This window comes from Ochotona curzoniae, unplaced genomic scaffold (genome assembly GCF_017591425.1).
Source record: "Ochotona curzoniae isolate NIBS_2020 unplaced genomic scaffold, NIBS_Ocur_1.0 contig_1274, whole genome shotgun sequence".
In the NCBI taxonomy this organism is placed as follows: domain Eukaryota; kingdom Metazoa; phylum Chordata; class Mammalia; order Lagomorpha; family Ochotonidae; genus Ochotona; species Ochotona curzoniae.
Window position 1 is genome coordinate 813,827 of NW_024465023.1, and position 25,079 is coordinate 838,905.

General features: G+C 43.9%; 1 protein-coding gene across 1 annotated transcript in view; it reads left to right on the top strand.

Annotated features, from left to right (window-relative positions):
• The first annotated feature begins 298 nt into the window (after window positions 1-298).
• The window catches only part of ZRSR2 (zinc finger CCCH-type, RNA binding motif and serine/arginine rich 2), a 30,522-nt gene continuing 5,741 nt past the window's right edge, over window positions 299-25,079 (top strand). Inside the window, exons 1-8 of the mRNA XM_040997502.1 lie at window positions 299-669; window positions 1,030-1,109; window positions 3,080-3,155; window positions 10,478-10,586; window positions 10,790-10,876; window positions 15,425-15,463; window positions 16,063-16,181; window positions 22,964-23,177. Of these exons, the coding sequence (XP_040853436.1) occupies window positions 629-669; window positions 1,030-1,109; window positions 3,080-3,155; window positions 10,478-10,586; window positions 10,790-10,876; window positions 15,425-15,463; window positions 16,063-16,181; window positions 22,964-23,177 (765 nt within the window). The 5' untranslated portion in view covers window positions 299-628. The remainder of the gene's footprint in view (window positions 670-1,029; window positions 1,110-3,079; window positions 3,156-10,477; window positions 10,587-10,789; window positions 10,877-15,424; window positions 15,464-16,062; window positions 16,182-22,963; window positions 23,178-25,079) is intronic.

A 25,079-nucleotide genomic window follows, 5' to 3' on the forward strand; every position in this document is an offset into this window, starting at 1 on the left:
CCTGCAAGCCCATCTCCCCTCTCCTCTTCCACCTCGTTAATAGTTATCTTCCTTCAAAACTCAACTCCAACATGGCAAAGTTCCCCAATCCCCCGGGGTGGTCTCTGCTCCATCCTTGCTGGTACCATACTCTGGCTGTGTACTGGCCCATGTGAAGTCCTCAGGCAGAGGCACAGCTTCGCATGGCCAAGGGCTGGGTTCACTTACGGACCAGCGGGTGTTCAGGTGGAATGAGGCGGACTCTCAAGCGCTGAGGCACCCATAGGTGCAGACATTCTGGGGGTGGAGCCTGGAGCGGCACCCCGGGAGCGAGGCCAGCAGCTTTGGGTGAGGAGGCTTCCTCAGTGGCTCACGGCGGAGGCCAGAAGATAAGACACTGCACTGGGAGCGGGGAGAGCTAAACTCTGAGGCTGTTGAGAACTACTTCCAGGTCGGGGTGCGAGCTGCCGAGCACTTCTCGGCAAGGAGACCTCTCTCTGAACTGGATGGGGCTTTTGCGGAAAGCTACCTCCTGCCTTTGCTAACGGCCGCGCCGGGGCCCAGCCTCTCCGCCCTGCGCGCCTGCGCGCCTCGGCTCTTGGGTCCGCCTTTCCGGTCCGATTTCAGGGGGCGGGACAGCAACGGTAAAATGGCGGCGCCGGGCAGTGCAGTGTCTCCGGAGAAGCCCAGGTAAGCTGTTTTGAAGGAGGAAAGTTCCCAAGAAAAGGGGACGGCGCAGTGGTCTTGGGGATGGAGGATATCCATACGGAAACGGAAGGCGCTGGGTCGCGCAGGTGAGCCGCGGCGTGAAGCCTTCAGGGGCTCGGGCTGAACTGTCACGGGCATCCGTGGGCTCGGGAGTTGAGGGCAGCTGGTGGCGGGTGGGCGAGTATCTGACCTCTTGGCGTGGAAGGATGGAGAAGGTTCACACACGGGGACCAAGACTTCTGTCCGAAGCGGTTCTCTGTTATCGGGCCCGAAGGAGAGCGAACTGTGGCAGCGCCGCGCTGCTGGCCGCTGATGCCCATGTTGTGTGGTTCCATCTTCCAGCCACAAAAAGTACAGAGCAGCTCTGAAGAAGGAGAAACGAAAGAAACGTCGGCAGGAACTGGCGCGACTGAGAGACTCAGGTAGGGGCTCTTGGCTGCTGTTTGACTTGATAGAAGTGCAGCGGTGGCCCCCGCCTCCCCAGGCAGCTGTGGGCGCCCTTAGATACGATGTACTGTGCACGCGGAGAAAGTTAACAATGAATTCTCTCTGACGGTTTGTGTGCAACTATTCCTCTACTATCTAAGGCCACAGGTGTGGGCAGCGTTAATTGCAGCAGGCAGCCAGCACAGTCCTTGTGCATAGTAGGCAGTTGGTGAAAAAAAGTGCTTCTTTCTTGCTTGCTTGCTTTTTTTTTTTTTTTTTTTTTAGCAAAATAAGCTAGAGTCCAGAGTTTTGATTAAATAAACATTTTGCGATTTTTACTCAAGGTTCAGTAAAATAAGAGATCTGTGTTTACTCTCAAACTATTACTTAAGTTACTTAAGTTATATACTTATGCTTCTAAAAATAAACTAGTGAAATATGTTTTACTTATGAATTCTAAAACCAAATGAAACCACACATCCTAGAATGAGAGTCTTTGTTGAGACACCTGCCCTTACAGCTGGTCCTTATGGTGCCAAAGGCAGCTCCGAGTGCTCGTTTATCAACTTGTGTTTGTGCCACATGGGAGATACAGGTGACCACTGTGCCATGTGACCTTTGCATAGCAGAACCTAACACTTATATATTAAATTCATTTAACTATATTAAATCTGCTTGTCCTAGGCAAGTTTCTAAGGTTTATTTATATTGTGATTTGAAAGGCAGAGTGACTCAGAGAGAACCATATTTTCTGTCCACTTATTCGCTGCCCAGTGTCCACAACAGACAATGCCTGGTGCACAGGCAGGCCTAAGCCAGGTGCCCTGAACTCTCTCTGGGTCTCCCATGTGAATGGCAGGGCCCCAAACACCTAGACCATCTTTCACTGCTTTCCTAGGTCCGTTGGCAGGAGCTAGATGGTAAATAGAGCAGATGGGATTTGAACCATCGCTGATATGGGATGCCAGTGTTGCAGACAGCAACGTAGCTCCCTCTGTGCCTGTTCTGTGCCCTGAAGCTCATGTTTAGCTTTTCTCCATTTTTCCTCCACTTTCACTGTTCATTTTTCTTCAAATTTAAATTTTGAGTAGGGGAGGACTTTTTTCATTTCTAGTATATTGAAAATCACTTAACTGTATTTTTATTTTGAAAATGTCCCAGTGTACACAAAATTAAAAAAAAAAATTGTCCCCTAAATATCCGTGAAGCCTGTCAGTAACAGCTGGCTTTATTCTCTCCATCTCTGTTGATGTGGGAGGTGCAGACTTCAGAGGATCTCTCACCTGAACCCTTCCGCTTGCATCTCGAGAATACGAACCTTGTCTCATAGACCCACAATATCAAACCTACAGTTAAATTAACGAACAGCAATTCAGTGGTATCACGTAGTAGCTTTCATTGTCATCCCTAAGCAGAATTGATGGTTTTGAAAAGCTCAAGCGAGTTTTCTTGTCAGTCTGTCCTGCTGGGGAGCTTCAGGTTACACTGTGCCTGATGGAGCAGTGCAGAGCAGATGCAGGGCCTCTGGCTGCCCGTGTTGGGAAGCCTGTGCCGCAGCTGTGAGGTGTAGTTGAAGTGTTGTCACAGTTGTCAGGGCGCATTCTCCCCCACTGCCGTCCGAGGTGGCGTAAAATATTCCCTTCCCAGTAAAGTTTTATCGAACATTTTCAGTATCATTATTGTTCTTTTTGGTGCTGTTAGAACTGTTTCAGGGAGTGAACCATCGGATGGAAGATCTTCCTCTGTTTCTCCTCCTCTCTCTATATCTGCCTTTTCAATAAAAATAATAAATATTTTCTAAAAAAAACTGTCTGGTGCTCTTTGGGCAGCGAGAGCTCTTATTAGTGGGCAATTTTAACAGCAGGTTTTTGCCATAGTTGTAAAGATTGCATTATTTCCCCCTAAATTATGGACCAAGGATCTGTAATACTTCAGATAGTTTACTAAGACACATGAATCTTTTCAGGAGTCTCCCAGGATGAGGAGGATGCTCTGACTGAAGAACAACAACTAGAAGAAGAGAAGCTGCTGGAGAGAGAGAGGTCAGCAGTCGCTGAAGCACTTAAAGCAAGTGCAGTGGTTTTCTGGGACTAGCAGCAGCTTTTACGAACTAGTGCAGGTTTTCTCTATAAAATCTTAGAAAATCCTTGTGTAAACTCCTGAAGTCTCTTGCTGGTCAGCTAAAACTGTACGTTATTTTTTTTAATGGAAGGATTTTTCACTGTTTTTGCTAATTTGGAAGTGTTTTTGGGAAAAAAGACCCAACAAGTTCACAAGTATAAGAAATGAAAGTGCTTTAATAAATGCAAGCCACCCAAAGGTAGCCACTGTTCAGAAAGTTTAGGGGCAGGCGTTTGACTTAGCAGTCAGAGGGTCAGGTGCTCCTGTCCCCCATCAGAGTGCCTGCATTCCAGGCCTCACTCCTGCTTCCTGCTAATGTCGACCTTGGGATGCAGCACTAATGGCCTCAAGTCGTTGGGCTCCTGCCACCCGGGAGTCGGACCTGAGTTGAGTTTCTGGCACTTGGTTGGTTTTAGCCTGACATTCTCAGCCATTGTAGTCTCCACCTCTCAAATAAGCATAAAGAAAAAGCAAAAATGTTCTATACATATATATTTACATAAGATATTTATATTTTTTCTGTAACTTTTAATGTTAGACACATGTGTATGTATACATATATGTTAGGTATATGTATACATATTAAACATTTAAAAATTTTATTTGAGAGGCAGAGACAGAGACATCTCCCATCTATTGGCTGACTTCCCAAATGCCACAGCAGGCAGCCCTGAGCTGGGAGTGCAGGAATCCCACGGGGGCGAACCTGGCTACCTGAGCCATTACCGCTGGCTCCCAGTGTGCTGCACATTAGCAGGAAGATGGAGTTGGCATCAAAACGAGCACTTGAATCCAGGTACTCAAACGTGGGATGCAAGTGTCACAAGCATTGTCTTTTTTTAAAGATCTACAGAGAGAGAGAGAGAAAACAAGAGCTCTTTTGTCCTGCTGGCTCATTCCCTAGATGGCCATAAGAGTCAGGGCTGGGCCAGACTGAAAGCAAGGCTGGGAGCTTCCTCTGGGGCTCCCATGCGGGTGGCGGGGTCCCCAACACTTGAGCCGCCTTCTGCTGCCTTTTCCAGGCCATTATCAGGGAGCTGGCTTGGCAGTGAAACAGCCGGGACATGAACTGGTATCCAAATGGGATGCCAGCTTTGCAAGAAGTTGGTGTAGTGCTTTGTGCCACTATGCTGTAGTGTCCGCCCCCAAGCAGTGTGTTACTGTTACGTCGAATGTCTATCTACTATGAGTACTTCAGTGTTAATGCAGAATCTGATTGAAGAATTTTAATGGCAGTGCAGTAGCCCTTGTATGGATGTAGTGTAATTTATTCTTTGCTAATAATTTGTGGACTGTAACTGGTGGACTTTCCAGTTACAGTGATGTTTTGCTACTAAATAGAGTTGTGATGAGTATCCATGCTTATACAGCCATGATAATGGTCCTCTTACTTCCTCAGGAAAATACTTAGAAATAATATTGTTGGTTCTGTGGTTCATATATCCATTTTCATGTTGAATATCTCCAAAGCTCATGCGTTATGGACTTGGTCCACAGGGTGGCACTATTGGGAAGAGGTGGGGCCTGATGGCAGGTGGCGAGGTTTTTGGGATGGGGTCCTTGGGAGGTAGTTGTGGTGCGAGAAGGTGATTAGCAAAGACTGGATTAGATGCAGCCTTTCTCTGCTTCCTTGCCCATTGTGTAATCCTTTCTTTTGCATGCACTTCACTGGTGACATCACTGCCCTCATAGAGGCTAAACCAGAGAACCTCCTATGCTGTGAACCAAAGTCGACCTTTTCATGAGTTTGTTGTCTCAGGCATTCCATTATAGTATGAAAAGTTAACATGGTTGGGATTAAAGGATAAATCAGTATAAAATGTGGCTGGCCAGGTCAAAAGGGCATCCCAGTTTGTAGTCCTTCCTTTGGGGAATCTAGGTATTTAATATCTCTACACACCATCACTCACAGTTTCTCAATTTTTTAAAAAAGATTTATTTATTTTTATTTGAAAGATTTACAGAGGGAAGGAGAGACAGAGAGGAGGATCTTTCACTCACGAATTCACCCCAAATGGCCTCAGTGATGAACTGGGCTGATCCAAAGCCAGGAGCTGCTTCTGCGTCTTCCGTGTGGTTGCAGGGGCCCCAGACTTTGAGGCATCTCTCATTGCCTTCCCAGGCCACAAGCATGGAGTCAGATGGGAGGCAGAGCAGTTGGGACACAGACTGTGCGTCACGGCAGAGGCTTAGGTACCATGCCATGGTTCTGGTCCGACTTTACCAATTTTTAAATCTCCTGTAGTGAAACATTTCATTGTATATCTTGTATATTTCTGAATTAGTAAGGCTGAATACTTTTTATGTGTTTTATTGCCTATTTGTAGATTGCTTATAAATCTTCTACCTTTCTGGTTCAGAGTACACGCTTAAACTTTTTTTGTAGACACTACTCTGAGTCGCTGAAGGATATTATTGCTCCTTTACCGTGAGTGTGACGGACAGTCCTTACTTGCCTTTTGACTGTGGTTTCGTTTTCATGTCATCTGACTTTGGCATCTGGCTTCAATTTTCTAACATCTCAAGATAATGAAAGTATCCTGCTGTTTTTTTTCTCTTAGTGTTTTTCAATGCGGGTAATTTTAAAAAGATAAAGTTGATGCATGCTAGTGAACTTAATACTACACAACTTTACATTTAAAAATGACTAAAGTGAAAATTTTGTAGTATGTATACTTAAACACTGTGAAAATTTTTCACAAAAATGTATTTGCATTTACTTAAAACGCAGAGCAGCAGAGGACGGAAAAGGGAGAGAACATTATTCTGTCCGCTGGCTTACTTAGTGAATTCCTGCAGCAGCAAGACTGAAGTAGGTCAGATGCAGAAGCCTGAGACGGCCTCGGAGTCTGCCACAGTGCTGGGAGAGCCCAAGCCTTTGAAGCACCACGTACTGCTGCCAAGGTGCAGTAGCAGGACGCTGGATCACAGTCAGAGTAGCTGGGATTGAACTGCAACCTTTCATACAGGATGCTGGCATTGCAAGTGGCTTAACGGGCTGTGCCACAGTACTTTGTCTCCAGAACACCTTTCTAAGAAGGAGAAAAAACTGGGCCCAGCGCAATGGCACACTGGCTAAATCCTCACCTTGGAGGTGTCGGGATCCATTTGGGTGCTGGTTCATGTCCTGGCTGCTCTGCTTCCCTTCCAGCTCCCTGCCTGTGGCCTGGGAAAGCAGTGGAGGATGGCCCAAAGCCTTGGGACCCTGCACTTGTGTGGGGGACCCAGGAAGAGTCCTGGCTCCTGGCTGCGGATCGGCTCAGCTCCAGCCATTGTAGCTGTTTGTGGAGTAAACTGGTGGATGATCTTCCTCTCTGTCTTTTCTTCTCTCTGTGAATCTGATCTGGCTTTCCAATTTAAAAAGGAGAAAAAACTTTGTAGATATTCATTAGTTATTTGTTGTGTTCCTTATGAAAGGTGCTCCTTCTCCTTTTTGGTTGTTGCTGTCTACCTGAGCATATTATGTAGAATTTCTAAAAAGGAAAAACATTTTTAAAAGTGCAAGCAATTAAAAACTATAGAATTAGATTCAGCTAGGGAAGAGTTCTAGTTTGGTCCTGCTACTTATTCTGTTCAAGTTGTTTTTTTTTTTTTTTTTTTTAAGATTTCTTTCTTTTTATTGGAAAGTCAGATTTACAGAGTGAAGGGGAGACAGAAAGATCCTCCATCCACTGGTTCACTCCCAAAGTACTCATGACGACCAGAACAGAGCTGATCCAAAGCCAGGAACTTGTTTTTGGTCTCTCACATGGGTGCACGGTCCCAAGGCTTTGAGCCATCCTCAAATGCTTTCCCAGGCCACAAGCAGGGAGCCGGAAGGGAAGTGGGGCAATCAGGATGCGAACCGGCTCCCACATGGGATCCAGGTATATGCAAGGTGAGGATTTAGCCACTAGGCTACTCTGCTGGGCCCTGTATTGAGTTTTTTGATCTCTATGCTTTAATCTATTTGTCTTTAATATGGAGATAAGGGCCCAGCATGGTGGCCTAGTGGCTTAAGCCTTGGCCTTGAACCGCAGGGATCCCATATGGGCACCAGTTCTAAGCAGCTCCACTTCCTGTCCAGCTCCCTGCTTGTGGCCTGGGAAAGCAGTAGAGGACAGCCCAGAGCCTTGCAACCCTGAACCCGTGTGGGAGACCAGAAGAAATTCCTGGCTCCTGGCTTCAGATCGACACAGCACTGGCTGTTGCAGTCACTTGAGTGAATCATCGGACGGAAGATCTTCCTCTGTAATTCTCCTCTCTCTATATATCTGACTTTGCAATAAAAATAAATAAATCTTTAAAAAAATATATGAAGATAAAAATCATAGTGATTACTTCATAGAATTGTGGAGATTAAATGAGGAGATAGGTGAATAGCACTTAAGATAATATTACCTGATAAGAGTGTTATAATTTTAATTTTTATTCTTACTGTGTTGCATACTGTGTTTGTTTTCTTTTACTATAATAAAATAACCAAGCCTAGGTGCTTTATCAAGAGGTGTGTTTCGCACCTAGCTTTGCAGGTTGAAAGTCCAAGATCAGGAGGCCCTGTTGCTTGGTCTCATGGTAGATGGCATCACAGTGGCACACCGGTGTGGAAGAGGTCACACGGCGAGACAGGAAGCCAGAGAGCAGGGGGGAGCCAGTCTGGCTCTTTTTGTACCGCTCCTTCTCTTACGTGCATCCTGTATGACCTCAGAACCGTTCACTAGGTCCTATCTATGTCTGACAAGTTCCAGCAGCTTTTTTATTGCCACATTGGGGATCTCTACTGCATGCAGGAAATAAGCCCTATCCAAGCCATAACATATACTACATTATTAGTAAAAAATAAGAACGTTAATTATGTGACAATACTATATAGCTTTATGGAGTATGTGAAAATAGATGCATAATGTATTATTACATGTTAAAGTTTTTTGTGATCTTAAATTTATACTGCTGCAGGCCTTTGGCATGGCTGTTGAGACACTGGTGGGATGCCTGAAACCCCGCCTTTGGGTGTTGAATCCCTGCTGATATGTACCTTGGGAGGCAGCAGGGGCAGGGAGGCCTCAAGGGAGTTCTTGGCTCTTGACCCCAGGTGTTCCAGGCACTGGGCAGTGAGCCACTGCACAGACTTTTTCTCTCTCTCTGCCTGTCTCTGTCTTTTATTAAATAAAAAATTTAAGTTTATATGCCATTTTATTCAGTTACTTGCAGTTGATATGTTCAGCAAAAGATGAGGAAATCAGAATTCTATATAACCAAACATCTACATGGTATTCTAAACTATGCATAGGAACTCTGAAGTGTGTAGTGCGCCACCTGCTACTGTGGCTAAGCAGTGTGTTCCTGCAATCTGTAGTTAAGAATGGAATATAATTTCCCATAGCATGATTAAAATTATAATTGTGTCTCTAGTTCAGACATAAGACCTTACATAATTTCTAATGTTCCTGAAATAATATAATTTCTTATATTTCATTTCCCTGTTATAAATTCATGGAAACAGTGAAATCTAGGTTCACCTGATTGCCAAACAAATTTTGGAAATACGACCCTCTTTTTAGTGGTAAAGAAATTTTTGCCTATTTTTGTTTTATTTGAAAGAGATCATCGTCTGTCTACTGTTCACTCCCTAAACGTGTGCAGCACTTGGTGCCAGGATTCAGGCTGGGTTTCACACCTACATAGCAAGGACTCAAGAACTTGAGCCTCATCATTACTGCCTCCCAGGGCGTGCATTAGCCAGAAGCTGGGATCGAAATTGAAGCTGGGACTCAAATCCAGGTCCACGGATATGGGCTGCTGCATTCCGAGTGGCAGCTTAATGCACTGTGCCACTCTCCTGATGACCCCTCCCCGCTTAAAGTAGAAATATGTGATGTTGAACATCTGAGAGGCTTGCCACTTTAAGAAAACAATTCTTTATAATTGGTCATTTAGAAAAATGAACTAGCACTTGCTAATTTATTGTTATGATTTTCATCTATTGAAAATCTGTAGCATTATTTTACAGATATAATAATGTAGCTTTATTTTTCTTCTTTCATCAGTTTAGGTTTTTAGGTAAATGGCAGGATTCTCAACTGTATGGAGTAGTAAAGCAAAGTTTATGACAAAAAATGACAGGTTTTCATTTTGTTGCAACCAAGGAATTGGTGCTTTCAAAGTGCACAGAATAAGAGGATTAATGCTGGTCCCAGTGCAGCACCCTAATGGCTGAAGTCCTCGCCTTGAATACACTGGGATCCCGTATGGGCGCAGGTTGATATCATAGCTACTCTACTTCCCTTCCAGCTCACTGCTTGTGGCCTGGGAAAGCAGTGGAGGACGACCCAAAACCTTGGGACCCTGCACCCGCGTGGGAGACCTGGAAGAAGCTGCTGGTTCCTGGCTTCAGATCAGCTCAGCTCTGGCCATTGTGTCCACTTGGGGAGTGGATCATCGGACGGAAGATCTTCCTCTCTGTGTCTCCTCCTATCTGTATATCTGACTTTGCAATAAAAATAAACAAATGTTAAAAAAAAAAAGAGGAATAATGTTTTCTGTATGAGAAAAGCTATGTAGTGTTTTGGAATTTGCAGCTATGTTTCTGGTGCCTAACTGTCACAGTGCTCGGCCTGAAAGGGAAGTTGTGTGCCATGTAAGGACAGTCACAGCTCAGATCCCTGTGCGCTTGGGGTAATGGCTGCCGTGAGCATCCCGCAGGAAGAGTGTGCGGCAACATTTTGTCCTTTTCCAAAAGCTTGCTTCATACCTTTTACTTCTCTGCTCCGAGTTCACTGCTTTTAGGAAATGTCATGTGATATTTTATATTTATATTTTGTTTATTTATTTTTAAAGATTTACTTATTTTTATTGGGAAGTCAGATTTACAGAGAGAAGGAGTGAGAGAGAGAAAGATCTTTCATCCACGGGTTCATTGCCCAAGTGGCCGTTACAGCTGGAGCTGAAAGGATCCAAAGACAGGAGCCAGGAGCCTCCTCTGGGTCTTCCTCTCAGGTACAGGATCCCAAGGCTTTGGGCCGTTCTCCACTGCTTTCCCAGGCCACAAGCAGGGAGCTGGATGAAAGCTGAGTAGCCAGGACACGAACTAGTGCCCTTAAGGGATCCCTGTGCGCATGCAAGGTGAGGATTTAGCTACTGAGTCATCACGCCGGGCCCTGGTGATATTAATCATTCTCCAAATGTATCATTTTGCAACTGTATTTATATGGTATATAGATGCAAATAAATTCCCATTTCTCTTTTATTGTCATCGTAATGATAGGCAAAAATTACATGAAGAGTGGTTGCTGAGGGAGCAGAAGGCGCAAGAAGAATTCAGAATAAAGAAGGAAAGGGAAGAGGCCAATAGAAGGCGACAGGAGGAGCAAGAGGTACACTCAGTCAGATGCCTGACACGGTAGTGGCTCCATGAGACACTTCTCATTGGGAGTTGCACGTGTCCAATTTTAAACAATTTGGTATTACCCACTTTACATGTGTTAATTGATTTGCCCTGTGTGTTAACTGTTTTGAAAAAAGTACACTTTGGAAAAGTAAAAACTGCCTTTTCCCTGCTTTGTTTTTCTATTTGAAGAGAAAGCTGAAGGAAGAATGGGAAGAACAGCAGAGAAAAGAGAGGGAAGAGGAGGAACAGAAACGCCAGGAGAAGAAGGAGAGAGAGGTGATTCCTGTCCTGGGAGGCTAAAAGCACTGAATATCCTGCCAGTGTCCAGCTGTGCCCTGCGGTGTGCTGGCACAGGAAGCTGGAGGTGGCTCAGGGTTTGCGTTTGTGTTTTTCTTTTTTTTATTGTTTTGTTTGTTTGTTTGGAAAGAGTCATGTATTAGATTCCTAAAATTAAGGCTTCCTTCAACTGTACTCAGTTTTGTTTTTTGTTTTGTTTTGTTTTGTTTTGTTTTGTTTTTTAAATAGCAGGGGCTGGCAAACGTTCCATAAAGGGCTGGATAGCAACTATTATAGGTTTGGTGATCTGTGTGGCTCTGCTGGTGTAGCCCGGAAGCAGCCATAAGCAGTATGTGAATGACTCGGGGTGGCTGTGTTTCAGTGTTTACAAAATTGTCGGGGATCACTTTCTATTCTGTGTTGCTCTATAGTGAGCAGTATTTTTTCTGAGATTTTGCCCTATATGCATAGGTCTCTTTGGAAAATATTTTGTATAGGCTCCATTTGTACTTAGATTATAAGATATTTAAGTGCTTATGACAGGTCATAAATACAAAAAAATGGGAACGTTTTTTGTTGTTATTAAATCTTTACTTCCTTTCTGTCCTGGGGTATAAAGGAAATTGTAGCTAATACACCATTGCTTATTTAGAAGGGAATCTGTAAGAAAAATGTGCATATGTTCTGTATATTCCAGGATTCATTTTTTAAAAGATTGATTTGACCTATTTTGCTGCTATTCCTTAACAGTTACCTACTTCAAAGCTATCCCCGCTCATCTTTCCTTGACTGCTCCATCAGGATGTATCTTTTCTGCAGTATTGATAAATTTGAGTAGCTGCAGTTGGGTAGCATTAATAATCATCCTGTAATGTTCAATTTTAGACATTCACATGAGGCAAGATTATGCTAGGTTTTTAGGGAACAGAAAAAAATAATGTTGGAGCTTGTGATTTTTAAATAGAAATGAATCAATCCGTTTTATGTGCTTCCCTGTTACATTCTTCTTTTGAGGTCTTAAGGCTCAGGTAGCAAGCTAAGCCTATTGTACATGCTTCTGCTTCAAAGGGTGTCTACCGAGACACTTAGAAGCGGCTAAAATAAGAGGTTCCAAGTGTACGTAAAGAAAGACTTGATATGTGTGCTTATGTCTTGTCTGGTAGACAGAGAGCAGTGAGAGGCTGGCCCTGCTCTCGGTGAGCTAGGTTTTTATTTAAGTTTTTTATCTACAAAAAGGGAACAAATTATATATTTCATATTTACAACTTTAAGAACATAAGGCTACTTCCTCCCCTCCCCTCCCTCCTTTTCTTACTTTTCTTCTAAGTTTTACAATGACATACTTGCAGATTTTTTTATAATCAGAAACTTAGCCTCAGCTAAGTGAACTCACAAATAGTAAGTAGAAAAACCACTGTTTGTCTGGAGTATGGGCAAGGGATGTAAACAATAATAAAATCTGAAAATGTCAATTTTGCTCATGTATATAACATTGTTTTATAATCTATGTATTAGTTACCACAAGTCAGGGAACACCTGTGCTGTTTATCTATTCACTTGAAAGGCAGCATTACAGAGGCAACTACCACCTGCTGGTTAACTCCCTAAATAGCCCCAATGGCTGCAGCTTGGCCAGGTTGAAGCCAGGAGCCTCAAATTGTATCCTGGTCTCCTACATGGACAGCAGAAGTGCAAGCACTTGAGCCATCTTCCTCTGCCTTCCAGGGGCATTAACATGGTGCTGGATGGGAAGTGGAGCGATCAGGACTTGACCTTGTGGTCATGTGAAATGTTGCTGCAGGTGGCGACTTAGCTTGCTGCACCATGATGGTCCCCTTAGCTAAGTTTTTAGGTAGGCATGTCGGGTAAGTAAGCAAAGCAGATACCTTGTATATCAACAGCCAGTTTTCTGTGTTAATGAGAAAGTGATGAGGGTTGGAGAAGTACTTCTTTAGGTTGCTTGGTTGGAGAATCCCCTGAGGATGTCATGTTTGAGCTAACTGTGAAGCATCCAGGGGGAAGGCACCTGAAACCCAGAGGCTGACAGCAAGCCAAAGGCCAAAAGAGGTAGGAGGCCCGAGCAAGCTTGGAGGGTGGCTGGCCCATGCCAGACAAGGCCTGCTGGATCTGGAAGCGGAGTTTGGATTGTGTGTAAGTGCAGTGGGAAGCTAGTGAGGGTTTTTTTTTTTTTTAAGATTTTTATTTTGTATTGAAAGGCGGGTATACAGAGAGGAGAGACAGAGAGGAAGATCTTCCGTCCAATGATTCACTCCCCAAGTGAGCGCAACGGCCGATGCTGTGCCGATCCAAAGCCAGGAGCCTCTTCTGGGTCTCCCACGCCGGTGCAGGATCCCAAAGCTTTGGGCCGTCCTCGACTGCTTTCCCGGGCCACAGGCAGGGAGCTGGAAGGGAAGCGGGGCTGCCGGGATTAGAACTGGCGCCCATATGGGATCCCGGGCGTGCAAGGTGAGGACCTTAACCACTGCGCCACCGCGCCGGGCCTGAGGGTTTTTTTTTTAAAGCCGGGAGTGATCTTGTTACAGACTTGATCCTCACTACATCATTCTGACTTCTGTATGAAGAATAGGGGCCGGGGAGCACTGATCTTGGAAAGAGTGGAAACAGGTGATCTAGAGGGCTGATGGGAGGTGATAGTGGTTTGCCTGAAGGTAGTGCTTGATGAAAAAAAGTGTGCAAACTGAGAGTGTGTTAGTGAGTCTGTAGGACATGTTGTTAGATTGAGTGGAAGGGAGTATTTTTCAGGTTTTCCTTTAAACAAGTGAGCAAAAGTCAGCGCGATTTGTTGAGAAGTGCTTTCAGTGGAGTAGGGGAGGCGAGTAGGGGAGCACAGGAGTTCTGCTTTGACAAGTGTGTCAAGTTCCCAAGGAAGGTAGTATAACTAAGTGGAGTTAGCAGTGACTGCTAGATGAGAGCCCTGGGTCATGTTTTAAGAGGCTAGGAAGACTAGTCTGTTAGTCAGAATTTACATTTTGTCCATTGTCTGTTTACTGGCGTATTGTAGGGCTGCCTTTGCCTCATTGAAAACTTTGAATAACTGAGTACTGCCTGGCTTGTTATATTCTAGTTTTAGTTATATTTCAGGTAGCATTGTGTTTTGTTTCATTTTTTTTTAAAGGTTGGTTGATTTTTATTGAAAGAGCAGATTTTACAGGGAGAAGCAGACAGATCTTCCATCCACCAGTTCACATTGTCAGTGGCCACAATGGCTGGAGCTGAGCTGAGATGAAGCCAGGAGCCCGGAGCTTCTGGTGTCCCATGTGGGTGCAGGATTCTGAGGACTTGGGCCATCCTCTACTGCTTTCCCAGGTTACCAACAAGGAGATGGATTGAAAGTGGGGCAAGTGGGGGCTCGGTGTGGTAGCCAGCAGCTAAAGTCCTTGCCTTGCATGCTCCAGGATCCCATGTGAGTGCTGGTTCTAAACCTGGTGGCTCCACTTCCCATCCAGCTCCCTGCTTGTGGCCTGGGGAAGCAGTCGAGGACAGCCCAAAGCTTTGGGACCCTGCACCCACGTGGGAGACCTGGAAGAAGCTCCTGGCTTTGGATCAGCTCAGTTGTGCCTGTTGCAGTTACTTGGGGAGTGAATCAGCAGACGAAGGATCTTCCTCTGTGTCTCCTCCTCTCTGTAAATCTGAGTTTGCAATAAAAAATAAATAAATCTTTTAAAAAGAAGAAGAAAGTAGAGCAGCTGGGCCACAAATTGACTCTCATCTGTGTTGCTGGTGCTTCAAGGTGGAGGGTTAGATAGTTGAGCCATCGTACCAGCCCCTAACATTGTGTTTTATAATCTTCACTAGTATCTTATTTTAAAAGCTGGAATGTGCTACTATGTTGAAGTATAGTAAAGTGTAACTGAAACCATTATAAGATTTTATAATTATTTTTAATGTGCTTTATTAAATTTTCTGTTTAAATAAAAATATTTAGCTCTAAATGATAAAGGTACTTTAAGAAATTCATGAAATAGGGTTAAAAGATAAGTTTATTTTGCTGCTAGAAAATGGAAACTCATGCATAGAGCAGTATTCAGAAAGTTCATATTGAAAAAAAATGCATGGATTCCAGATTTTTGTGTCAAATACACATCTTTTGTAGTAGGCACCGTGGTTCAGCCTACCTCCTGAGCTGGCTCTTGATCTGGTTTCTTGCTAATGTGCCTGGCAAGGAGCAGGTGATGGCCCACGGGCGGGGGCGGGGGGCGGCCCAGCCCTGGCTGTTGGGGTGCTCGGGATAGTGAATGGCGAGTAAAAGAGCTTTCTGTCATTCTGCCTTTCGAATAAAGGAGATAGTTAAAAAAAAGTTAATTCTCTCTTTGATGAACTTTTTGAGTACCCTCATTCATCCTTTGTAAGCCTTTCAGAAGATCTGTGCTTAGAAAACAGAATTACAGCCTGAAAGTTTGTGTGTGTGTGTGTGTGTTTATGTATGTGTGTTTTAATCGTTAAACATGAGATTCTTAACCAGAGAAACCAGATGTGACTTACCTGATTTCTAGGTTTTCATTAGTCCTGTGTTTGCACCATTTGTAGGAAGCTGTGAAGAAGATGCTGGATCAGGCTGAAAATGAGGTATTTTCGAAATGTTTCAGTAGAATTTGGGACCAAGTAATATTTCTTTAGAAATAATAGTTCCAGTAAGATTAGTTTTGTGGTAGACTATTTTGATCACATCTTGGTGTATAGAAACAGTTTGAGTCTCTGGTTTATTTAACAACAATGAAAGTTTATTGATCAACAAAAATAATTGGTTTTTAGTCGCCCTCGGGATTGTACTTCCCTGGAGTTCTGAAGGCATGCAGAAGCAACATGGCATATTGTTGGTCGCAAATGGACAGTTCACCTTGGTGCAGAATTACTTTTGCTTTTCTCAGTGGGAGTTCTCTCAGAAGTCCCTAGTTCATTTTCTGGCTCGCTGGTTGGAAGGGGAGTCCCAGTGGCTGACCCTGGCAGCAGTGATGTGTGAGGCAGGATGGTGACCCAGAGCCAAGAGAGAAACAGCTCACTTGGGAACGCGATTGTTTTGAAAGGCTGGACTGCCTGTTTCAGCCCAAGTGCTTTTCCTTAGGCCACTTGCTCTTGCTTTTTGATGAAAGTGTTTGAATGAACTTTGAAACTTTTAGTTGGCATGGAATTTTACACAAAAGTAAAATTTTGGTTATTTTCAACAGCTGGAAAATGGCACTACGTGGCAAAACCCGGAACCACCGGCAGATCTGAGAGTCATGGAGAAAGATCGAGCTAACTGTCCATTCTACAATAAAACAGGAGCTTGCAGATTTGGAGATAGGTAACTAAGTGTGCATTATCCTGTCAGAATGAAGTGATTCAAAATGTCAAGTTTCTGAGCTTGGGAGAGGCACTGGCTTCAGTTTGAAATGTCAATCCAATGTCTGCCTCTTTCTTGCTGTTGCTGCATTTGCTCAGCCGGTGGTCCTCCATTCTCTCCATCCGCATCCTCTGAGAAGTTGTCACCTGCTCTCCTCCAGGAGTGTCTTAGCAGGAAGCTGAAACGGGAAGGACTTGGATACAGGATGCAGGCCCCAAGTGATGTCTTAACGCCTAGCACGCTCAGAGTCAGGAAGAGGTCCCTGGCTTCAATGAGTGCCACTTTGGGGAAAGCTCCTTAAGATCTGTGAGCTTTACCACCCTCATCTGTGAAAGGAGGAGTAGAAGTGCCACCCTTGAGAAAGGCCGTGTAGGAGAATGTGTAGATGAAGGTATGCTGAGCACCAGCTGAGTGCTGCCATCATCCTATGGTATCCATGAGTAACTGGTTTCAGGACTGCCATGCCTTGCCATAGATACCAAAATTTGAGGCTGTTCAATTTGATTTTTATATAAAATGGCCAAGTATTACATATCATCTATATAACATCCTCCTGGATACTTTATCTCCAGAACACTTCTAACCCCAATATGATGTGAATACAATATAAGTAGTTGTTGTACTATATTATTGAGGGAATAATGATGAGGAAAAAGTATTTACCTGTTCAGTATAGAAGTGGTTTTTCTCCTGAATATTTCCATCTGCAGTTGTTGGGGTCTGTGTGTGTGTAAGTTGCAGATATTGAGGACCAACTATATTTTCATTATTATTATTGTCACCATTGTTTCCTGTTCCTTGCCTCTTTTGGATCAAGTTTGCTTTATTTTTTCTTTAATCAAGTTATTTAAAATCTTACTTGAAACACAGAGTTTACTCCCCAGATATGTACAAGAGCCCAGACAACTGGGAGCCAAACCTGCGAGCTGGGAACTCAACATGTGGGAATGCAAGGGACTTAGCAACCCGAAATATCACCCGATCTCCCCCAAGATGCACATTAGCAGGAAGCTGGAATTCAAAGTGGAGCTGGGACTCCACTGCAGGCTACCAAGTGGTGTCTTAACTACCAAACCAAACACTTGTCCTTGTGCAAGAAAATTTTAAAATCTGTATATAGCTATTTGTCATAATCCATATTTTCATAAGCATGCATGCATGTCTTCCAAAATCTTTTGCAACAAATATAAACATCTTTTAATTCAACTTTTCCAAAACAATTTTTGACACATCCTCCTATATGAAAGCCATTGATCTCTTCAGTCATTTCGCAAATATTTCTTAACTATTTACTGTATGCCATTTAACTGTGGCTTTTGAAATTTAACTTGCTTGTGAATGAACAATTCAAAGGTGGTAGAAATTCTTAATGCCAGATGAATCCATCTGAGGCAAAATCTAATTATTATTAACATTCTGCAAAGAGAAGAACTAATGTTACTACTAATGTTCTATCAGTCATAAAAAGGGCTATGAATAGGAAAATTCATGTGTATATAGTGAGAACCTGCGCATCTCTTGGGTTTATTTTATTTATAATATTACCATGATGTGAATTATTTTCCTTCTTTGAAAATATGAGTGTTTTTCAATTTAAGCCTTTACATAAGTTTTTATTTCATTAATATTATTATTAAATATTTATTTATTTTTTTTTTTTCTTGGAAAGTCAAATTTACAGAGAGGAGGAGAGACAGAGAGAAAGATCTTCCATCCGCTGGTTCACTCCCCAAGTAGCCACAATGGCTGAAACTGAGCTGATCTGAAGCCAGGAGCCAGAAGGCTCTTCCAGGTTTTCCACACAGATTCAGGTTCCCAAGGCTTTGGGCCGTCCTGGACTGCTTTCCCAGGACACAGGCAGGGAGCTAGAAGGGAAGTGGAGCAGCCGGGGCATGAACAGTGCCCATATGAGATTCCAGGTGTGCAAAGCAAGGACTTTAACCACTAGGCTACTGCGCTAGGCCCAGTTTTTATGTTTTAAGAACACTGATTTTTCAGCTCTGAGTGCATACTAGAATCATCTAGGAAGTTTTAAAAATGTTTGTTCTTAGGGTCAATGTTGTGGCTCAATAGTTTAAGCTGCCTTACACCATATAGACTGCAATTCAAGTCCTATGCCCAAACTTTTTCTTTTTTTCTTTTTAAATATTTGTTTATTGTTTTTGGAAAGGCAGATTTACAGTGAGAAAGAAAGAGAAAGATCTTCTGTCCACTGGTTCACTCCCCAAGTGGCTGCAATGGCTGGAGCTGAGCCAATCCAAAGCCAGTAGCCAGAAGCTCTTTCTGGGTCTCCCACACAAGTGCAGGGTCCCAAGGCTTTGGGCCATCCTATACTGCTTTCCCAGGCCACAGGCAGGGATCTGGATAGGAAGTGGAGCAGCCACAACACGACCCACATGGGATCCTGGTGCTTGCAAGGTGAGGATTTAGCCAATTGAACCATTGTGCTGGGCCCAAGGAGCTGCTTTTGCATTTCCTGGCTGAGATTGTAGATGCCTACAAGAGGATTTGCAGCATCTGGTAAGTAGTAGTAAGTCATTTCTTGGGAAAATGGGATCTAGGGGAAGGAGAAAGACTTTACTCTCCTGGATACTTTTTAGAAGTGTTTTCCAAATGTATGTTTAATCTTAGAAATAGTGGGACTTGCACTGTTTTAAACACCCCCAGCAAAAAAAAAAAAGTACAGCAAATTAACTTTCAAAGACAGTTACTATTTGCTTGGAAAGGTCAATCAAATTACAGTTAAAATTTTTCAGCTGCAGGATCTTGTTTTTGTTTAGACTTTAGAATCCTCATTCTGAATTATTTTCTTGTTGATTCTAAGTGAGAAAAAGGGAGATATCCTTTTTTCAAATTTTTAATTTTATTTTTAATATTGCTTATATAGTTGAGAGGGAAATGGCCCTGTGATTAGGTTGGGAAGGGTCGAGCTGTGGAGGAAGGTGAGTGGGATGAATGTTTCCATTTTTTTCCTCCTGTGTCTTCAGAGAATAGGTGGCTCTTCTTGCTGTCAAGCTACAGCACCCACGGATTGGGGGCAGTCACTTAATGGATAGTGTTCCAAGGGAGTTTCTTGAGTGGTTTTGATAGTTCTGAGATTCATCAGCTTCATTGTACAAGGTTGAGAAAAATCTTTCCAAGGTCTGTTGGCTGACCAAGTCTACCTAATGCATCCACAGGTCCAGGAGCATGCTGCAAAACTTGGCCAGGAGAGTTGACCAACCTGTTTTGCTTTCCATTCTCTGATGAGGCATGCAGTATCCTCTCCTAGCCTAGGTGAACTGGCTGTCATGTCCCCTGTGTGCATCTGGGCATGCCATCTACTGTACAGGCATCAGCAAATGAGGAGGTCCAGGTTCAATATAGGTACTCCAAGGTCAGACTAAATACTCTGATTTTCCCTGTGACTAGGGTTTGAGCCCAGCGGTCTAGTCAAGGAATCCCCCGGAAACCTCATCCGGGGTTGATCTCAGACTTGACCTTTGTGTGCACTAGCCAGTTCAGAGTCAGGTTCATTCTGTCACCTGCACCACTCAGCACATATACTGGTAGATGGAGCTGCTTGGCAGTTCCACCAAGGCTCTATCTCTCACGCCCAGTCCTCACACATAACTGCAGATACCATAGCCTAGTTGTGACAGCCCCCATAATCCCTGCCTAGCCTGATCCCCAGGCCTGGTATTTTCTGGTCAGCCCGCCCTGCCCCTAGATCCAGCCCACACATATGCTGATAGGTGTTGCTGCCTTGACAGCTGGCCTGCTCCCAGCCCTGGCTCTCATGCTCGTCAGTGGGAGCTGCAGTCCAGCAGATGAGTGCCCACAGTTCCTCTGCCAGACCCACTAAGGGATATATCCTAAGTGGTTCCACAAACTCAGTTGACAGGGAGGGGAGTAGTGAGTAGCTTGTTACCCCCTTAGATCCTCACCTCTGATAGTTATGATGGTGAAATTTCCTGTGCTTACAAAGAAAGTAAGAAATGTTCAGAAACTAATTAGAACACAGTACACTTTTCTGAGAAATGGCTCTCGAAGTGCAAGGATGGTTTGACTATTTCATCATTCACATGATGAGTTGTAACATAAAATTCTGAAATTCTGCAGAGGTATTTTGGGAAACTTGGCATCCACCCCACCTTGGGAGAAGTGTGGATAATTCTGACTCAGCCTAAGCATTTCTTTGGTTTGTGTAATTACCATAGTATCCAATTTTCAAAACTTTTGGATTTTTTAAAATCAAGGCTGAAGAGAGTTCTCTTTCTCTAGAACATAATTACTGATGGAAGGTAAAATTTGGGTGTTTATTTATACCTCACCTAGTTCCAGAAATATTTTTAAAAGGCTCATGATTCACTGTACTAAGTTGCACTAGAGGAAATGGAAAACAAGAAAAGGGGAAGAAAGTGAGTTATTGTGAGTGCGTGATGCTTTTGATTGGGGATTTCAGCTCACCCAGAGAAGGAGCAGACAATGACTAAGTGTATAGTTCTTACCAAAAGGGAGAGGGAGTAGTTTCACTGGGAAGAGACTTGCTGGGCACCAGAATCAAGATGTTTCTCCTTGGGATGTTGTAGAAAGACATGAGCAATGAGGTAAATAGTAACTTTGATGCTTTATAACAGCACATGTGTCGTTCTCATGGGAATATTTGACAGTGGCTTTGATAAATTGCACAGCCTAACTTTAGAGTGTGGTGCAGTGGTTTTGTGCAAGACAGGCAGTGGGCACTGATCGTCCTCACCTGAGGAGGTGTTGCACAGCACACCGTTAATTGGGCACTCTTCGGCTAAGGTAAAGTTCAGCTGCGTGTTTTTCTGACAGTTTGATTCAGTGTCTCAAGTATAAGCATAGTAGGTAAATGGCATGTCCACAATCAGTGGTTCCCAAATGCGGTTTGTCTTCAAGACCACATGGGTTCCTTATTGCCTGAGGTCTGAGCATAAGGTGTGGGCAGGATACAAAACTCTTGGTTCTTCCCAGGTAATTCTAAAAACCACACAGGCTCAGTACAGTAGCTTTAAGAGCCATCTGAAAATCACTTCTCTCAGCTGACTTTTCAGAAGAAGCAGGGCTGATCCTTTGAATACATTCAGATTATGAAGACTGTCTCCATGGTAAGTGGGAATTTTCCCCTACACGGGAACTTCGACTGTGTTCTAAAATTGACAAATGCTCATTTGCCACTCTGGGAAGTAGGACCAAGGTCATTCCAATCTGAGAAATCTGCAAGAAGAATTTTTTTTAAAAAGACTTATTCATTTTTACTTGAAAAGCAGAATTGCAAAGAGAAGGCGAAACAGATCTTCCCACCGCTGGTTCACTCTGCAAATGACCTCCAGAGGCAGAAACTTGGTTGAAGTCTTCCTTATGAGTGCAGGGTTGAACAGCAGAGTCAGACAAGGAGAGACAGACAGAGAAACCTTGCATTCATTGGCTCACTCCCCCAATGGCCATGCCAGTTGTATCTGGACCAGGCTGAGCTAAGAGCTAGGAACTCCTTCCAGGTGTACCACGTGGGCGCAAGGATCCAAGACCTTAGGCCATCTTCCACTGTTTTCCCACGCACATTAGCAAGGAGTTGAATAGGAAATGGAGCAGCTGGGACTTGAACCAGCGCTGTGTTATGAGATTTTAGCACTGTGGGGCAGTGACTTAAAGTGCTGAGCCACAGCACCAGCCCCAGATTGGATATTTCTGAGCTAGACGCGGGGTGGGATGTGCATTCTGCATGAATGAGTTTGGTAGATTTATAAATCCATGTAGCAAGCATGGGAAGTAAGTCAGGTTAAACATGAGTCGTTTCTAACCATTGTTTTCCCCCAGCACGTCCCCGATTTCTCAGTTTTGTTTCACAAATTTTTTTCCTAAAAATGTTGAATTTCCAATCTTTAATCAGAAATCTAACCAGGATATTCATTTGGAACTTTGGAACTTTGACACATATCCCCCCCAGTCCCACCCCTTATTTGTACTGAGAAAGGTAAATTTATGGGACAGATTAAAAAATTACTCCAGCATAGCATGGTTAGCTCAACGTTGGTCTGATTTAAACTATGAAAAGAGAATTGTTCATAATGGATAACCATCTTCAGAAAATAAAAATTAAATCCTATTTATCTGGCCCCATAGGGCATGGGATTCTAGGTTAACTTGAATCTTCTTGTCCGTGGAATGGGTCAAGTGTACTTTTTTACAAAGTATGGGAGATAGTAGCCGCAAATGTTTAAAGGTTTGCAAGTCTGATGGAAAAATGTGAACAAGCTGAGAGAACTGCAGTATATTCCAAATGGATGAGACGGAAATACTCCATTAGCTGGAGGTTCTTAGCTCCGCCAGTTCCCCAAGTACATTAGGGACTGAAGATGAGCAGGCATCTGATGCTAATGTTTCTTCTCACGCCTAAGCCCTGTACATAGCATCTTCAAGCCTGTGACCACAACCTGCCAAGCCCGTTGGTCTGTATGGTTCAACATAAATATATGGCTTCCCGAATTTCATTCAAAGCTTGCTGAATGCATGTAAACTTGGAAGTAATTCTCAACTTGATGTTTTAATGAGAGCCAGTGTATTGACCAGTCCTAGAGCAGTTTTCCCAAGTGCTGAAACTTGGCGTCTGAGCGGGGCTTATTGTCGTATGACAGTCCAGAGAGCTGAGTTACTTGAATCCTTATCACATAGTTTAAAGCAAATTTTTATGTGTAATTCTAAACTAATGAGTAGCTAATTTGCTTTTCTTTTGTATGTAGGTGTTCACGTAAGCATAATTTCCCAACATCTAGCCCCACCCTTCTGATCAAAAGCATGTTTACAACATTTGGAATGGAGCAGAGCAGACGGGACGACTACGACCCCGATGCAAGCCTCGAGTACAGTGAGGAAGAAACCTACCAGCAGTTCCTTGACTTCTATGATGATGTGCTCCCTGAATTCAAGAATGTGGGCAGAGTGGTTCAGTTCAAGGTGAGCATGCTTGTGGAGGAGGGGACTGGTGCACTTGAGCTTGAAGTACTCAGTGGCCCAAGAGGGCTGAGGCCAGGCTATGCCTGGGTGGAGCCATGTGTCACTATGTGCCTGCCCTTGGGTTGGGCACGCCCCTGATAAGTGTCACTTATTTTGCCTCCCCTCCCCCCTCCTGTGGCTCATGCTTTCTAGGCAGCCTGTGAGAGCGTAAATGTGTTCTCGTGGGTATTTCTTGTGATCACTACCTTGTGCTCCAGCTCTCTTTGAACATTCTGGTTCTCTGTATGAGGCCCTCAGTGCCTGGCCCAGGCCTTCCCTGTGGGGCTGTGTACCCTAGGCCTCGGGCTCCCTTCTGTCATCTGTAGGCATCTTACCAAGGGCTTGCATGTGACCCGACTGCGCTCACTGGCTGGCACATTGTGTTGATAGTTGCACCCCAGATGTTGTTCTCTCTTCTGTGCTGCACAAGAACATAAACCTTGATTCTTTTTTCTTAATGTATTTTTTGTTATTCGTATTTCTGAATAGAGTCCCCAGAAGCATGGTTTGTGCTGCAGCCTATTGCATAAAAAAGGGGAGCTCAGGTGACACATATTCTAAAAAATATTTCTCTCTGACTGGTACCGTGGTGTACTAGGTTGGGTCTCAACCTGCAGTGCCAGAATCCCATCTGGGTACTGGTCTGTGTCCCCACTGCCCTAGTTTCCATCTAATTCCCTGCTAATAGCCTGGGAAAATAGTAAAAGATGGCCATGGTCCTTGGGTCCTGCATCCATGGGAGAAACCTGGGAGGAACTCCAGGCTCCTGGCTTGCACTGGCCCAGCTCCAGTCGTTGCAACCATTTAGGAAATGAACCAGCAAATGGAAGCTCTCTGTATCTCCTCTCTGCAAATCTGTCTTTAAAAGAAAGAATAAATAGTTCTGTGTATCTGGTTACACACACACACACACACACACACACACGTATATTTTCTCAAAGTGAGGGTAGGAGCAGATGTGGCCACTGCTGCTGCTGGAATCCACTCGTTGAGTCCTGACAGAAGTTTCTTACCTTGTCTGTGATTTGATCATGTCAACCTGAATGACTTTGCTAGGTTGGGGCAAGGGAAATATTGCTTATTTGGCTAAAGATAGAACTAAAGCTGTATTTTTCCTCCCTGCTAGTTGGAAATGACGGTGAGATGTTTATGAAAGTCAAGGCTTCACTTCCAACTACTTATTTCAAAGTTAAAAAGTTCCTCCCAAATCTCTTGCACTTAACCTTGCTTTCAGTGGCCTATCCCCTTCCTGTCTTCACACTACTCCTTGACAGTCAGCACTAATGTGCAAATGCTGTTCCAGCCACAGCATACTGTTAGCAGTGCTGGCTGCCCGCAGTGTGGGTTCACGAACCCTGTGCTCTCAGACACACGATTTTATCTCTGTCTGCCTTTTCCTTATCCTGAAAGTGAAGTAATGGGACTGTATTAGTACTTGCCCTCCTGGTCACCCTGGATTGTACTGGTTCTGTGAAGTAGTAGTGCTGAAGCTGTCTTAAAAACTTGTATCTGGTTACCAGGAATTGCACTGTTACCTGAACAGGTTGCATCCACTAACCATGAGGTATTTTCTTTTGTTTAGAATTATTACTCTGATAGAATGGTCAAGCTCATGCTAATCATATTGGCAGTTACTTATGGCAAGTTGGTTAATACTTGTTTAATAGGAGAATTGTTCAGGACACTGAATGTATTATAGGAAACGAATAACAGGTTCTTGCAAACAACTGGTTCCATGTTCTCTAAGGTCCCTGGCTTGGTGGACACAGACTCTCAAGGCCTTTCCTCCCCACCGCATTTTTAAAAAGGATTGTTTGAAAGCGAGGGAGGGAGAAAGGGAGAGAGGGAGACAGAGAGAGAGAT